Source organism: Vidua chalybeata, chromosome 6 (genome assembly GCF_026979565.1).
Source record: "Vidua chalybeata isolate OUT-0048 chromosome 6, bVidCha1 merged haplotype, whole genome shotgun sequence".
Taxonomy (NCBI): Eukaryota; Metazoa; Chordata; class Aves; order Passeriformes; family Viduidae; genus Vidua; species Vidua chalybeata.
The window spans coordinates 15,008,608-15,025,837 of NC_071535.1; the positions used below are offsets into that span (position 1 = coordinate 15,008,608).

Below are 17,230 nucleotides of genomic sequence, written 5' to 3' on the forward strand. Positions count from 1 at the left end.
AAAGATGGTGCAGCAACCATGGCAGAAAGCCCATGTAGGTACATCCTAGATCCCAAGGTGTCCTGTGGAGCCATGATAATGTAAGTCATTGATGGAAATGGAATTGTCCTGATCTGCCAGGCTGTGATCTGCAGAGGCTAAGGGCAACCACATAGTCTCGTATTTTGCCTCCAATGAAACTGGGAAAAGAGTTGCTGCAACATCACTGATCTGTCAGAATCCTCAAAATCCTAAAATCTTAGAGTCTCAAAGACTTGTTTAAAAAAAGGGAAATGAGCCATAGAATTATACAATAAATTTCATTTCACTGAATATATTCATTCAGTGAGTTGATCTTCCTTCTGCTTCTTCACTGAGGCCAACAATATTAATTTGTTGTACAATAGCAAATGGCAGCACTTTGCAAAGTTTAGCCCTAATACTTTCTATCTGGCTTTGGAAGCAATAAATTTTAAGTGTAATTCCAAAATATCTACATAAAGGATTTTCTCAGTGCTTGATTAAGGCCATGTTTGCATCACAAAAATATAGAATATAAGACATCAATTTAAATTTAATTTAACACCAAGAGATTTCTCTGGGTAGACAATTTCATTTCAAAATAAGAACTTTTATTCTCTGGTGAACTTGTTATTCTAAAAGTTGTTTGCATAAGAAAGGCTCTTTTAGACCAAGAGAAAAAGGTTCATAGGGCAAATTCCACTATTAAAATGTAATTATTATCCAGTATCAGCAGGAGAAATGGTCTGTTAATGGAATAATGTAATTATTTCAGTATATTCAGCTTCCCACAGCTCCCCACCAGTGTGCTCTCATTCAGAGATGCTGAAGATCTCATGTGGGGAATTTCAATATCTGATACAGTATGAGGTTCCTGCTCAGAAACCAAATGTGTGGGAATTTGCAAAGAGGGACATGTTGGCAACCAGATCTCTTTTATGAAGTTCATTTTCTGTCTTAGTTTTTCCTTCAGTGATTTTTTTCATATATTATATTCAACCCTGAATATCATCCAGTAATGCCAACATGTCTTCTTTAGTACTGGATGAAAGGTGAATTGTCAGTCTGTTCTGTGTCCTCATGGTGTCCATTTCAGCTGTATGATACAGAAGATTAACCCAAGGAAATAAGATGTCTGTTTCTGACCACATGTTTCTCTTTGCAGTCAGTGCTGCTCCTCAGCAGTAGTGGTTTTGTTGTATATTTTCTACAAAGCCAGGTGAAAACTCTTTCCCAGTTCCCCAGATACTCAGTCATAGGTGATGGCCAACAGCAATAAGTAAACAACTTTATTGGTTGTAAATGTCTCACTAGAGTGATAATGTCATGTGTTATTCTCCTAAGAAACTTACAGACTGTTCACCAGTCATACACAGTCTTCTCTGCATAAGAAAATCCCCAAAACCACCAAACATGGTGTTGAAGGTTGTGACTGAGGTATATAGTAAGGCAGAAGGACTTTCTAAATCCAAACCCTGTTTTGAAATCCTGCCAGAGAGGTTATGGCTCCGGCAGTGCCCCAGAGCAAATCAAATGCCCCGGAATGAATCAAAGAGGACATTCTGGCAGGGACTCTGTGATCTGTTTTGAGGGGTGCTGAGACCCAGCAAGGGGTGGCCCTCACACCAAGTCACAGCTTTCAGCTCCAGCCATGGTATGTCTGTGGTTCTCTTGCCAAACATCCACAGCAGGGAGGTTCCTCCTGTCAATCCACAAGCATGGAAGCAACAGAGATACAGTCTCTGCTCCATTCCTTCTTGCCTGCAGCCCCATCACCCAGCACTGTTAGCATTTGTCTGGGTTGGAAAAATTGTCCAAAATATCCAATGTCATTACTGCTTGTTGTGCATCCTCACTGGCAACTTTTATTTGAACTAATTAATGATTAACGGAGTGCTCTGATTAACTCTGTTTAATGGTACTGAAGAGAAGAATGAGCAGACAAGACCAGACTGTGGCAATGTAAGTACCCTTTTAGTTTTCCTTTGGATCTCTTACACTTCATTTTGAGGGGGTCGTTGCCTGGGAGCGGTGCCTTTATACATGTATATAGGGAATAAAACTCTTATGAAAAAAATCAATACATTTCAAAAGCTAGAAAGAAGCAAAACTAAAGAAGATTCTTCACATAATAAAGTAAAAATTCGGTTTGGAAACAATAGAAATTATTATAGACTTTTATACCACAAAGAGTAGTGATCTAGTCTTTCACTTTTGAAGAAACTGTAAGAGTATTTTATAATTTTGGTTCTAGATAGTATAATCTACGCTTATATCACATTTTTGTTTAATACAGATTAAATTCATTAATTATTTGATGAATTGAGGAAGGCTAACAGAGCTGCCGTAACCCTTGTGTGGTATTGAGTACAAAGCCAACTCATGCCAGTTGCTCTTCGGAAAAGGTCATAAGCTTCCAATTATTTACAAATTTTAAAAGAATATGCTAATATTAAAGTTAATAAACTTTTAAAAGTTCTAAATTACGTCTTTTGAAATAGAACTAGACTACATATATATAAATAGTGGAGGTGTGTTCTTTCCAGGCAACACTGGCATGTATCAGAAATGTGAATTATAAGTGTAGGGGATTTTGGAGAACAGGTATGTTCTGAAGGCATCATTTTACTTTACTGGAGGACACAGTATGAACAAATTAATTTCCATTATGTGTTTTGCACGTCTATTTCTTTTGCAGAAACAGCTGAAAGCAAAATGAAGACCACTTTCTCCTTGTGTTTATTGCTGGTTGGTTTGCATGCTGTTGCCCTGCGTCATCAGCATCCTCGCTACCGTAATAAGCAGGATGATGCTAAAGGTGCATATTATCCAGGACATAGTTCTCAGTGGGAAGAAGCTTCTCCACTTAAGAACAAAACCTTTGTCAAACTAGTTCTCAGCAATGCTGACTTTGCATTTTCCTTTTACAAGCTGGTTGCATCTGAAGCAATGGACAAAAATATTTTCTTTTCACCCATAAGCATCTCTGCTTCCTTTACAATGCTGGCACTTGGTGCCAAGGCTGTGACACTGACACAGATTTTGGAAGGGCTTGCCTTTAACCTGAAAAAGACTCAGGAGCAGGAAATACATGAAGGTTTTTGTCAACTCCTCCACATGCTAAACCGTTCAAATAGTGAGTTCCAGCTGAGCCTGGGCAATGCCCTTTTTATAGAAGAGACACTAAAACCACTACAGAAGTTTTTGGATGATGTCAAGAGCTTTTATGAATCTGAAGTCTTCTCTACTGACTTTAACAACTCTGTTGGTGCTGAGAGTCAGATTAACAGTTATATTGAGGAAAAGACAAATGGGAAAATAGTTAAACTAGTGGAAAATCTTGATCCTCTGACTGCAATGGTTCTCGTTAACTATGTCTTCTTTAAAGGTAAGATATATCAAAGGGTGCAAAGACAATGCTTATGAAGAGAATGAAAAGAGAAAAAAATTAATTTTAAATAGAGGAAATCATGTTCAATATCTGGAAGGTATCACTATAAACCCATGTATGTTTGTTACCAGTAAAATATATCCTCGCCTGCTTTAATGAAATTTTAAATCAAATGTCTTTATTGAATTTGGCTTTGTCATGTGATCAGAGACTCATGCTTTAGTGAAAGATGGTGTTTTCAGTATTATCTCTCTGTAATTGTCTTTAAGCACCTAAAAAAAAATATACAATGCTGTAACACCTAAGGATGCAGTAACATGAAAAGGATATTTGCTCTAATGAAAGGAAGGCTGTGGAACTAGGTCCTATTTTATTCACTGTGACCATTCCTCTTTGTATTCCACTGAATAAATTTTCTTTTTGTCATAAGCCCATTGGGAGAAACCCTTCAGTACGGCACAGACAAAACAGGAGGACTTTTTTGTGGATCAGAAAACATCTGTAAAAGTTGACATGATGTATCGAAAAGGTTACTACAGAAATTACTTTGATGAAGAGCTGTCCTGTTGGCTGGTTCAGATACCTTACAATGGAGATGTTGCAGCATTATTTGTTTTGCCTGATGAAGGGAAGATGAAGCAGGTAGAAGATGCCCTCTTGAAAAGAACTGTAACTAAATGGGAAAAGTCCCTCCAAGACAGGTAAGATTTTTTGCTAAGGTGAGAGGCGACCATGTTACAAATTAATTGTGTTTATCTCACCAAGACAAAACATTAAAGGACAGGTTATTTGACTGAACTCTATACACTTAATGTATAGACTTACTTGACTCTATGATGGACTTCCCTTTTCTTAGCTGGAAAATGAAAATGAAAAAGAGCTATGGCTAGTGAACAAATAGGTCACTGAGCTTGGGATTCATCTTAGGTTAAGTTCCTGGTTCAACCAAAAATTACTTAGCACCATGATGAGGTCAACAGACCTTTGTTTCATACAAGCACTGGGAAACTATAATGGAGTAGCTGTTGGGTGTTATGGGTGGGCATTCCATGTAAAAGTGGATTAATTCACCATTACTGTATCTATTTCTGTGGTGGCCAAGGCCCTGTTGCATTTTTGAACAGCCTTAGGTCAGCTAGCTACAATCTTTTGAATAAGCCCTCCTACCTGGCAGTAGTAGCTCTGTTTGCCACTGAGTTGGTATAGCTGTATCTTCCACCCCACTCCTCGAACCCCACTGCAGAGGCAGGAGCTAGAACTGACTTATTTGGTTCCAACCCTCCACCTTAAGTAACTAACCTGATCAGAAGTGCTATCTGAACCCTGAGAGAAGGCTGTAAGTATTTAGAAAAACAAATGTGAAGTGTCAATATAATGAAGTCATTCAGGAGTGTTGCCTAGATGATGATTTGTCCCTATTTGTGTTGTTTGTTACAGAAAAATACATCTGCACATTCCAAAATTTTGTATTTCTGGTACCTATGATGTGAAAAATATAGTCAAACAAATGGGTATGGTCAATCTGTTTACTGAACAAGCTGATCTCTCAGGGATTACTGAGGAGCCTGGACTGACGGTTTCAAAAGTAAGTCAGCATGTGAAAGCAACCACAGGATTTGCCTGTTCCCAGGAACCTGACATTCATATCCCATGAAAAGCTTATCCCAGTCTCTCTGAAGCATCACTCATTCATCAATAGCTGCCAGTCTGGAGGCAAAGAAAGCCCTGTCTTTCATAAACCTGAAGCCAAACATGCTTACAAGGGGTTAGAAAGGCATGGTTGGAGGACGAAAATGAAAACATACATATAATTAAATGTTCTTTTGGCTACTAAACAAAATTATCTAAATGTAGTGCATTAGCTTTGGTAAAATTTCCTCTAATTCTTCCTACATAGGGCAAAGGGCTGTTATCCCTGCCCTTCTAGTGTTCTCAAAAAGTTATTTTTTTCAGCCAGATGACAGGGTAAATTCACAATAATACATGAAGCTGCCAAAGACAAAATTGAATCTCGGCTAAATTACCAGGTTTCTTTGCTTCCAGATTTTCTTGTCATCAGTCATCTTGAGTGCTCTTTGGCTGCCTGCAGTTTGAGGGTTACTGTCTGCACAAGCAGTGAAGGAGGACGGCTTGAGTGGTGTGATGGCCGTTGGTGCTGCAGTGGAAATGGAAGCAACTGGTGATGACCTTCCCTGAAGCTGCTGCTGCTCGGTCTTGCTCTAGGCAGGGCTCCCTTTGGCTGGCCAAAGTGAAGAGGGTGGAAGGCTGCTCTCTTCTTGCTGGATTGTCAGCTGGGGGCTGTTTGCTTTGTTCCTTGCAGGTGATCCACAGAGCCATGCTGAATGTTCATGAGAATGGCACTGAGGCGGCCGGGGCCTCAGTGAAGGAGGTCACCTGGAGATCTGGGGATTTTCCTCGCCCACCTCGAGTCAGATTCAACAGACCATTTCTCCTGCTGATACTGGATAAGTTCACCCACACTGTGCTCTTCATTGGGAAAATTGTAAACCCTCAGAAAAATGGCTGATTGACAAAACTTATCCACATCACTGGCTAAATTCCTGTGATCCAGTGAAACACTTATGTATGCATACCACTTTGTGCTAATGCTCATCTTTCAACCATTATCCTTAGAAACCTTATTAATCCCTTAAAACACAAAAACTGTATTTCCTTGTCCAAAAGTCACTTTTCACCAGTTTTCTAAGAAGCCCTTTCTGATGTGCTCCTGTGGGGTATTCAGTTGCTTCAAAGTCTCCAACTGATGTAAGTATTGCTGTACAGTCACAGGGTGTGCATGTGAAAGGAGAAACAGAAAAAATGAGCTGCAAGTTGTAAGTCCTGTCTGTTTAATCCACTAACCCCTGATGAATACTCTTAGATGCAGATTTCTTTACTATTGGAGTGAATGTTCATTAATTTCTTTAAGTTTTGTAACCAAGCATGGTATGAAACTGCAGGATCAGTGACTGAAACATTGGAGGACACCACCAACGTAAAGGGCTGATGAGTGCAGCTGTTTTAGCTTGCCTTCCTCTTTCTCCTCCTCAGCAAAAGCCCTCTGCCTGGAGACAAGAAAGCTGCTTTGCTGTACAGATAATTTTAATTCTACTAAGGAAGGAATGCATAGCAGAAAAAAGACTTTTGTTTTATCCTACTAATATAACAATTGTTGCTAATGCCTTGAGATAAAAGCCTGATGGAGTAGTCCATGACATAGCACCAGTTTCCTTTTCATAGATTTGTTGTCACTGTCATTTCTTGTTTTTACTGATGCTGCCTTCAGTATTCATTTTCCAGCTAGACTTGACAGATTGTGGTAGAAAAAAGGAGGAATGCAAATTATAACTCCAGAAAGTTTGCACTTCCTCAGTAAGAACAGCAGAGCTTTCCTAGGGACTGTTAACTTGGTTTAAGCTATCATAAACACACATTAAAAATACAGAAAATATTTCAGAAGTCACTTTTCTAAATGGTAGTAGTGGATTACTGTTATAGAGTAAAAACAGACTAGGAATTGACATTTGTACCTTTTCTTACCTTAAGGTTCCTCGAATCCAGCTGCACTAGATAATTTCATGGTTATGAAGGAAATATAACTTCACTTACAAAGCAGTAAATATTTAAATTATTTTATTATCTTTTGCTTTAGATTTTAAATCAAAATCTTCAGTGCATCTTATTAAAATATAGAAAGCCAACGAAAGCATGTAAATTATATATTGATAAAATCTTTTGTTACAGAATATCTCAAACTGGTAGAAAAAAAATTATAAATGACAACGTTTTAGACCATAGTTTCTTAAGATGTCTGTGGAAAATATAACATAAAAACTGTGGTGAACATTTCTAAAACAGAATTCTTTTTTTGATTTGGAGATCTTTATTTTCTTTCACATTAAATCAGAGTCATCAATATGAGTAAATTGCAGCACAAGAATACCAATGAGGACTAGAACAAACATTCCATGTGTATCTGCAGACAGTTAATACTCGATATTAACTTTTAAAGTCCTCCTCAAAATCACATAAATCAATGACAAAAGTTTCTTACTCATAACTGTATTTAGTATGTTCCATATATAGTAACAAGTAGTTGTCTTCATGCCTCTAAATATATAAGGACTTGGTCTAGGTGAAATACAGATAAATTTATTCTACAGAAGATAATTTATAACTTCTTGCCAAATCTCGGGGCTAACTCAGGATAAATTGTCAAAGTCCAGCTTTGCAATGACAAATAACTCTGTAGGCAAATATCAAGAGACTATGTTTGTTGTTTCCTCATGGACCTCAGATCAAGAGTTTCTGTTTGTTAGTAGGAAAAAAATATCTGAGTGGTATTTTGCCAACCACATCTCACTTTGAGAAGTACCCTTGCCTCTTAACTCATTTGGAAGTGGATAGACAAAAATGAAGCTGATTTAAGAACTGGATGACCAGAAAACGTCTTGGTATTAACAGCCATAGAAAAAGAATTGCCAACATGGCAGAAACTTTGGAACAGCACACATTGAAATAAGGAGAAAAGGAAAACAAGCAGTGTGGAAATAGCAGAAAACTGTACTTGTTGTCATATTTAGGAACCAGAAGTGAAACAAAGGCTAAAAATGTAAATGAGGAGCTCAGAAACCCATGATGGAGATAGATTTAACTGTTATCTACAAATTATGTGAAGTTCAACTGGCACTGGAAGAAAAATAAAGGCAGTTTTGAGAGTGTTAAAGATCATAAAAGAAAGAACAAGCAAAAGCAGGAAACTGTATATTGTTGTGTGGCCAGTGAGAGAAATAGTATGCTTGAGGTATAAAAAAAATTTACATATTTCCAAAAGCCAGTGGTTAGTGCCTGTGCACAGGTCTGTCATTGTTCCCAGTGTTGTACAGCACCCACTAGGACGAATCTAAAAGCACATAACAAAAGCAACAGCCTTAAATGTCATGGGCTGAAAACAAATTACATATTCTGATGGAAAGACCAACTAATACTCTGTTAAATGCACAAAATAAGGATGGAACACCTCTCCTATGAAGAAATGCTGAGAGAATTGGAATTGTTCAGCCTGGAGAAAAGAAGTCTTTGGGGTTACCTAACTGCAGCCTTGCAGTACCTGAAGAGACCCTACAGGCAAGATGGAGAGAGACTTTTTACAAGGGCCTGGAGTGACATGACAAGGGGGAATGACTTCAAATGGAAAGAGGGTAGGTTAGATTAGATATTAAACTGGAATTTTTTACTGTGATGGTGGTAAGGCACTGAAACAGGTTGCCCAGAGAAGCTGTGGATGCGCCATCCCTGGTAGTATCAGTGGCCTGGCTGGATGGGGCCCTGAGAAAACCTGGTGTAGTGAAAAGTGTCCTTGCCCATGGCATGGGTTGGGAACTAGATGATCTTCAAGGTCCCTTCTAACCCAAACCCAAATGATTCTATGATGTCATAGATATAATTTTGTTTTCTGATAGTCTAGTCACACAATTAGTAATTAACAGATATTCCTGGGAAACACTATGTGAATTTCTCAGTTTTTAAAGAACTTGGTGATTAGTTGGGGCTGAAAATATGGCTTCTATTGCCATTGGGAACTTGGCAGATGGAAAGGTACCATGGCCAAGATCCTCATAGCCAGGATCCATCACCTGCTAAGCACAATAACCTCTAGGCTCAGGAAATCCGTGTGATAGATATATGCCTCAAAGTAGTGCTCTCCCACAACCTTCAAAGAGCATTGGTAACCTCAAATGTCCCCTGCATACTCCTAGCATATCAGAATGAGTTACCAGCAGCAGAATCACCTATGCTCAGGGACACCTGAGCAGCAACCCAGGGCCCCTCAGGACCCATAAGCCCCTGTGAGCCAGTCTGGTGAGGAGGGGACATTGCCAGGGCAATATAAATGGCTCTGGGAGCGCGTGACCAGGGTGTGTGCAGCACTTGGCATGGGCAGAGCATGCAGGGAGGTCCATAGCTCAGGTAAGTGCTAAGTGCTCTTGGTCTCTGTGCAAAGGTGGGCTCTTACCTCGGAGCCAAAACTGGTGTGTCTACTGAGACAGCCCTGAGAAGCCTGGAGCTTCCACCCAGATGGGGCTGGTAAGGAAGGAGATGTCAGCACAGGTGGTAGCTTGCAATGGATGCCCAGATGCTTCCCCTGGAGAAAAGGTACCTGAGCAAAGTGTGCACAGGCTGATGACCTGTTGTGGCACGTAGATGAATTCCAAGAGACAGTTAATAGGCTTGAAGTATTAGAGGGGCTGAAACAGAACTAGATAACCTGGCTTCTGGAATTGGGTGGATTTAATTGTAGCACTGGCTACTAGGAGACTGCAAAAGGTGAAACTCAAAACAAACAAATGCATTTCACTCAATGCTTCCAAGCTTTCTTAATGGAAAGCCATAATATTAACTCGGTAGTTCTTCTATATATTAGATTCCTGACTTGTGCTTTGTCATTTGGCCAGGAGACAAAAAATATCTGTGGTTATTTGACTCCTGCAAAGGCCTGGAAAAGAGTTGTATTTCTCTTCTTCAAATACAACATGGTTTGGTCATTTTTGCTATTTCATCTGGAAAAAAGGGCTGGGAAAAAATAGGTTTACAAATCAATCAGAAGTGGATGGGTCTATAAGCAAAGCATGCTCTAGCTGAGGCTGTTTGCTTTCCAACCCATTCTTCAGATCTCTTGTTGCCTCTGAGTAGCTGACTGACATTGCTTATGAGATTTCTGCAGTTTAAATGGACCTACAAGAGTCTTTTTTGTATTAACTGAAAAACACATCTTGGACTTTTATCACAATACCTTTAAAGGACCTAAACTACTAGTTGCTTGCATTGAAAAAAAGATAAAAAGGAAGCAATCTTCCTTAGAAAATTATTTACAGCCTCCAGAACTGTTTTTACATTCTCATTCAGTTGTCTCATGCTGCGTGAAGTGCAAGCAATAACAGAAAGGGCAGTGAGGACATGTTGGCTAAGGGGCATCTTGCAAGCGGTGTGAACATGAGATAAGACTCATATGAGAGCTCATGTTATGTGTTACTCATGGTACAGTTTCCTAAGGGTGGGTTTGATAGTGGTGCTAAAGGACATCACCTCTCTGCAAAGGAAGGACTGGGAAAATAGCTGCTCTTGTGAAACGGTGAGAAAAAAGAAATATTCTTGGAGGTTCTGTGGAGAAACATATTATGTCTTGAAGAGATTTGTTCTCTCCCAAATAAACAGCAGAGGTCCATGGGGAGTACATGTGAGGAAGACGGGAATTACCAAGACAGTCACATTTTGCTCTGAGAAGCAGGAACTTAAGCTTAGGTGCCTCTTGCAGCTACTATGACACAGGAAAGAAGGAAATCAAGAGCAGCCTGACAGTGCACTTGGCCTAATTAACTCCTCTACCTGGGCACCATGCAATGTAGACTTCTAGTTCTTCTAAGGCTTGGCTGTAATTTAATTAGCAGATATTAAAGTTTTTGGCATGAATAAGCCATAAAGTGATGGAAACCAATGGAAAAGAGAAAAAAGGAAATTATTATAGGAGAGAAGATTTAACACTAAAGTTTTCACCTCTATCAATTATGTGTTTAGTCACAGGGCACAGGCTCAGACCCATGCAAGTGGAACTGCACTGCTGCTTCTCCCTTGCTGGGAGATCAGAGTTTGGCTGGATGTCACATGCTGACCACATAGGACCTTTAAGGCTTTAAAACTTGGAAACACTCAGAATAAACATTCTGCCCTCATGTTAACTTTCCACTCCAGTGTCATTTTGTGACACTTTCATTTGCATAGTCTTTTATGTACTTCAGAGCATATATAAGGCTTTAGACTTTTGACTCTCACACGTCCTTGAGTCTTTGGCATTGGCTTCCTGAACTTTTTTCCCCAAGGCAAAGTCATGTGTAGGAGCTGACCCTGTCACACAGCTGATGTGACATTAACACTTATTGTTCCTTCTTCCTCATTTTGGGAGTACAAGGGTCTCTCCCTGCACCAAGCCATGTAGCATTTGCAGAGCACTGCAGCAGTTTCTTTCCTGAGACATTTATATCTGTTCTAACTGCCAGCAATTTCCACAGCATTGTCTGCTCAAAGACTGCTCCCTGCCAGGCTTAGTGAAGTGATGGCTCCCTTTCTCTTTTTTATTTTGTACATCTGGTACGGTAGGGTTAAACCCAGTCTTTAGTTCAGGCTCCAACTCATTCTATTCACTGTTATGATTCATAAGTGAAACTCAGACCTATTCCAGTATGAAATTACTCACTTTTTTGGCCAGTTTTTGGACAGTATAACATGGGGGTTCCTTAAAGAAATACTTCAATTTCTTTACTAGAAAGAAATTAAGAAAAAGAGGAGTCAGAAAACACAGCTGGGGTAAACACACAGATTTAATTCGTATTTTTTTAAAAGGTGTATTTTTTTTTGTACTTGTATTGCTGTGCAGATTAAGGTACCATAGATGTACATCTTAATTTAATTCAACACAACAAAATTAAAAGAGCAAGCTAGTTCAGAGGCAATAAGAACAGTCAGATATATTTTATATATCTATATTTAAAAGCAAAATCTATGTTTATCTAGTTTTTTCTTACTGACATTGATTCTCAAAATGTTCTTCCCTTGATCCCCCAAGAAGCCCAGCTCCAATTTCTTTCCAAGGCACTCCAGTTGGACGTGACATGTCTGCCTTGGATGGAGGTGGAATTTGGGTGGGGAAAGATGATGAGTGGTCAAGAGAAATTTAAGGGGAAAACAGCCTCTCTAAACACTTCAATATTCATGGAGCCTGGCAACACTGAACTGACCACTGAGATCTAAGTCCTGTAACTCATTTCAGTGGGAAAAATAAGGAATTATTTTTGGTATTCTGTGGATTTTTTGGGTGTTCCAATCTTTCTTTAGAAACTACTTCAAAGATATAAATTAAAACCTCTTTTTTTTTCTCATTGTTTTCACTCTGGTCTTTGAGTTCATAGATCCGAACAAGGATAAAATTAACCTCTGTAACAAATATTGATGCCTTTCTTCGCAGAGGTGGGAAATTTTCATTATGCTTTCTCACTCAGATGTTAATTCCCTTCCTCATTATCTTCTAAATGACAGCCAGCAAATAAAAAGTCCACTGTGTGATTGGGTTTTAATCCCATAAACTAACCGATCACTCCACTGAATAGTACCTCTCAAGATCTGTAAATTACCTACATCTCCTGGAAAGCAGCAGTGTAGTCAAAACCTGACTCTACTGAAGGTAAGCACCAGCAATTTTGGCTTTACAAGCAGATCTAGGCAATAGCAGGTGACAAGAACATTTAATTTTCTCCTTTGAGTCTTTTTGTGAGACCCTCTTTTGGGGGGGGGGGAAGGGGAGAGGAGATAAAACATTTATGTGGATTTGGCTTCACAAAGACCTCCCCTGAGATAAATGCAAGAGCAGAAGATCCATGGAAGTTCTCTCTCAATTAATGCTAAGCAAGGTTCAGCTCAGAAAATGCAATGGCTTCTCTGCAAATGACAGCCCAAAAGTCCCTGGATCATAAAAAAGACGTATGATGCTGGAGCTGGAAGACACTGAAGATCAGAGAACAGAACCGTTTGAATGTAAAAATTCTAATATGGAACATGTTTTTACCATGCAGTGGTTAAGTACTGGAAGATGTGGTCCAGAGAGGTTGCAAAATACCTGTGCTTGAAGACATGTACCTCACAAACCTGATGTTTTGTGCAAAGGGCTGGACTAGATGGCCTCTGGAGGTTTCTTACATCCTGGATTTTGATTCTAAGATTTTGCTGCACAGGCACAAAACCTGTGGGGAAAACACACTGGGACACTTGTTGACGATGTTTTCCCGGAAAGGAAAATACTTTATATAGAGGGACAGTTTTAGAAATATGTTTTAATGTCTGATTATAATCCCTGAGTTTTAATGTTCCTCTGCTATAGTGATTATAAGTTTACATGTTGGAGATATTAAGGTTTAGGGGCTTGGCTGCACAGATTTTGGTTTCTTGTGGGATCCAAACTTTTGCTGTGATTAAACAACAAGAATATGAAATTTGTAGCTTGAAAATAGCCTCCATCTACTCAAACTGAAGAACATGTCAATTTGCTTAACTGAGACCTGGTTTTATATTGTACAGAGTATGTAGGAGAAGACAACTTCAAATTCAATTACACAATACTGGAAGCAAAGAAGAATTTCAAGGAGTGATCTTTATTTCATATGCATGCATGCATCACTAGCCAGCTGTACAGAAGTGTGCCAGCAGCACACTGTCAGATTAAGTTGGGCTAATTAAACTTTATTACTTTGTTAGGCATGGCTCATTGAACAGCCACTGTGTAACTCCTTACAGAAATTCAGCAGCGCTAACAGTCCAAGCCAAGTGAAAACATGAGGGGAGAGTTTTCTTTAGTATCAATGACAAAAATCAACATGGTTGTCTCTCTTGAAAGGATAAACACAATATATCAGATCAGAATGACTTTGCACACGACCTGTGTTTGTATTAGATCTAAGAGCAAAATAATGTTTCTTTCACAAGTGTGCTAACAAGAAAAATGAAGCAGATCACTGAGAGACATTTCAGTGCATCCAGAGCCTGTGTTTGCATGTCTTATGCTGTTTTTAAAATCTCTTGTAAGCCAATCATTACTATTACTACTAAAAAAAAAAAAATACATAACTACTTAGGACCAGTAACACTTTCATAGACAAACTTTCCACTAGCACAACTAGAGTTTTCAAAGTTAGAGTTTTAAAATTACACTCTTTTAGTAACAACAGGGCTCTTGGATAAAAAACATGACTTGGCCAGCAAATATCAAACACCTTAACATTTATTTCAAACATCTGCCAAATCCATGAAGTACAGACTGATTATTAGGACATTTTTTGTTCAGTCCATAAACATGGATTTAAGAAATCTGTTTCCATAGTTAAGAAGTTCATTTTCCACACAACACAGAAAACTCTGTATTTGACACATAAATTCTGGTTCTTCTCAGATTCAATAAATACAATACATAGAAAGGAAACTTTTGAGAGTTTAATGAATGAAACAAAATGGCATAATCTTCTTTCTTTCCTGAAACTTTAATGAAATATGAAAACGGTAACACAGCGATTTTGCACATCTCTTTGTGTTTCTCACTGTGCTTCTCTGAGATAGCTTTTTACATAGATAAATATTAAAAGAAAACTAGAGAAAATCTTGAATACGTTTTAAAATTATTAAATACAAAATTCATTATCCTGAAGTAATGATTTTAGTATCAATCAGAAACTGAACTCCTACTATATTATGTTTGACTGACATGTGAATCATAGTTCTGTGTTCCTCTTGGATAATTTCACAATACCATTCATCATCTGTAGCTTCTATTATCATCATTTGAAATTTATAAGTTTGCCTCTCAAATTATGCAAATTACTAAAGACTCATTAAAGCAAAAAGTTCCTGACATTAATCTCCATCTACACTATAAATGAGCACATGGGTTCTGTCAAATGGGATAACAGAGCTAAGAAAAATATTTGTGGGGAAACAAATGCAGGAAAAGTTATGTGAACCATGACAAAACAGCGTGGCTTACCTTCCATGCATCCCTCTTCCTTCCCTGCTGACTGGAAGGCCAGGGCTGGGCAGACCTTTCAGTCCTGTTGCAAGAATAGCAATTAATGGGAAAATCTGACTGCAACCATGTACGCCTTCAAGACATACTTTAGGTAAGTTCTTCAAACTAACTCTGACTACTGCCTCAGAGCCACCACCCCTCAGCTCCCTCACGGTCACTGCATCCTCTCAGCTGGAGTCTGGGGCCAGGGTAATCAATGGTGAATTTTGGTATTGCAAGTACTGTCTTGGTGGACAGGACACAAAGACAGCCTTGGGCCAGCCAACAGAGTTTCACATCTCCACCAGATATGTATTCTGTCAGGTGGAAGTTTGTCTGGGGTGGGGTGGCTGTGACTGCTCTGCAAATACTTTGTCCAGGTCCTTCCTCAGCTAAGGTTGGCATTTTGCTGCTTTGAGACGGTGCCATTACTTTTCCTTCAGAGTGCCCAGAATTACAGGAGAGTTTTGTAACAGCCTGAGAAAATGTTTCTATAGAGTGTTGGTCTGCACTGCATTCAGCAGGGCATGGTTGGGACTGCAGGCAAAGCATGCTGAGTATTTGCAGATGAAAGGAGATAGGTAGCTTTTTAAAAAAGCATTTTGAATAAAATAGAGTCATATATAGGATGAATAGGAATAGAGTCATATTTTTAAGAAGGAACTAAGGTGTAAAACAAAGTAGCAGTGTAGGCATGCTTTATGCATTACTGTCTCCAGAAGCAGGCTCAGGGGTGGAGCAGCTGCTGGCTTGGAGAACCTCTGCTGACCTTCCTGGTAGGATGATGAACCTCTTCTTCAAGCCACCACCTCATGACAACAAGGATAGTTGAAACAAAGACAAGCAGATTTTGAAAGAGTTTCAAAAATTAATCCTTGCTGACTTTTAACAAGAGGCTAATACAGATTAATGTCTGAACAGCAAAAAAAAATTGTGTTTGTGTCTCTGACTGTTTTCTCACTGTACTGAAGCATGTTTTGGTTCACCTCAGAGTCATAGAGGGAATCCAGAATTAGCCCAAATGCCTGCAATATCGTTCTTTACAGCACCGTCTCTTTCCTGCTGCCTTCTGCTTCAGCTGGCCCTGCACAGTGGAGTTCATTGCCCAGGGCTCCTCCTCTGTTGTGACCAAACCAAGACTCAAAGAAAACCTCTGAATGTAGGACAGTTTCTGAACTGCTGCCAAGTTCATTTGTGGAGAAAAAAAACCCAAGTTATGTGTTAATTACCTCTTCTGATCTGCTTTTCTTAGTACCATGTTGAAGCAGGTGCCCAAGCTGCATGATCAAAAATCTAAAGCCCCAGTGCAGGCCATAACGCACTTCAGGAGATGCCTTAGCACTTGTGTCACTAGCTGGCAACAAGCTGGGGAGGTGCATTTGGTAGTACAGCTGCTCATGGCCATGGACCTCTCCTCTTCAGAGTGTGTTTGCAGATGGCTATTATGCATGTTTGGGGACAACAAACATTAAAGCCAGCTGGCCCAGCGAGCACTGACTTCTACCTTCTTTGAATGGCTACATCAGCATTTATCTGTGTCCTCAGACAGTTGGAGCTTTTTTATCCATGTAATGTTTAACAGAAGTGCAAATATTTAACGCTGCTCACCTCTGTGACTAAAGAAGTGCCCAGAGCCACCAACAGCCTGTCTTGGAGAACCATGAGCACCTCTCACATTTTCCCTGAAAGACTGTACTTGTGCCATCAGGCATTCTGGCTTATACATTCATTCAACTTAAATACATGAATGTTTGTGGCTGGAAAAAAAAAAAAAAAAGAAAACAGGCTATTCCATCAAGCCTCACCTGACCTTCACAAGTGCTCCAAGGGACAACAGCAATTGGTACTCTAATAAGAAAAAATAAAAATTCAAAAATCAAAATACTTAACAGCAAACTTTGGCTGTATCTTAGGTAAACATGCAGTGTTAAGCTACACTCTGAAATTAAAAAAAAATAAATACAAGGAAAATGAAAAAATGAGTTGAGCCTGTAAATACCATGCAGGGAACCTATCTGCATGACCAAGGCCATGGATCCCAGCAGGTAAAGAATGACCTCTGAAAGCAGCATAGCTGGGAACGGCTGTGCTTACACAGTTTTACATACACAGCTCCTTGGTTCTACAGTATCAAGGGGATTGTGCTGTCTCTTCCTGAACAAGTCCTGCAAAGTGTAGCAGAGGCATAGAGAGACTAAGCAGGCATTCTCCTGGCTAGCTGATCAAACCATGCATCT

General features: G+C 39.3%; 1 protein-coding gene across 1 annotated transcript; it reads left to right on the forward strand.

Moving 5' to 3' along the window:
* The first annotated feature begins 1,927 nt into the window (after positions 1-1,927).
* On the forward strand, positions 1,928-14,595 carry LOC128789167 (alpha-1-antitrypsin-like). Its single transcript, XM_053944766.1, has 5 exons — positions 1,928-1,962; positions 2,699-3,388; positions 3,822-4,092; positions 4,829-4,976; positions 5,712-14,595. Exons 2-5 carry the CDS (start codon positions 2,716-2,718, stop codon positions 5,916-5,918), a joined length of 1,299 nt encoding a protein of 432 aa, XP_053800741.1. The 5' UTR covers positions 1,928-1,962; positions 2,699-2,715; the 3' UTR covers positions 5,919-14,595.
* Positions 14,596-17,230: the final 2,635 nt, after the last annotated feature.

Excerpts from the sequence above, each read along its gene's own strand:
- LOC128789167 (XM_053944766.1), top strand. The coding sequence starts at position 2,716 with ATGAAGACCACTTTCTCCTTGTGTTTATTGCTGGTTGGTTTGCATGCT. Across the intron at positions 4,093-4,828 it reads GAAAAGTCCCTCCAAGACAG|AAAAATACATCTGCACATTC; the intron begins GTAAGATTTTTT and ends TGTTTGTTACAG. Across the intron at positions 4,977-5,711 it reads CTGGACTGACGGTTTCAAAA|GTGATCCACAGAGCCATGCT; the intron begins GTAAGTCAGCAT and ends TGTTCCTTGCAG.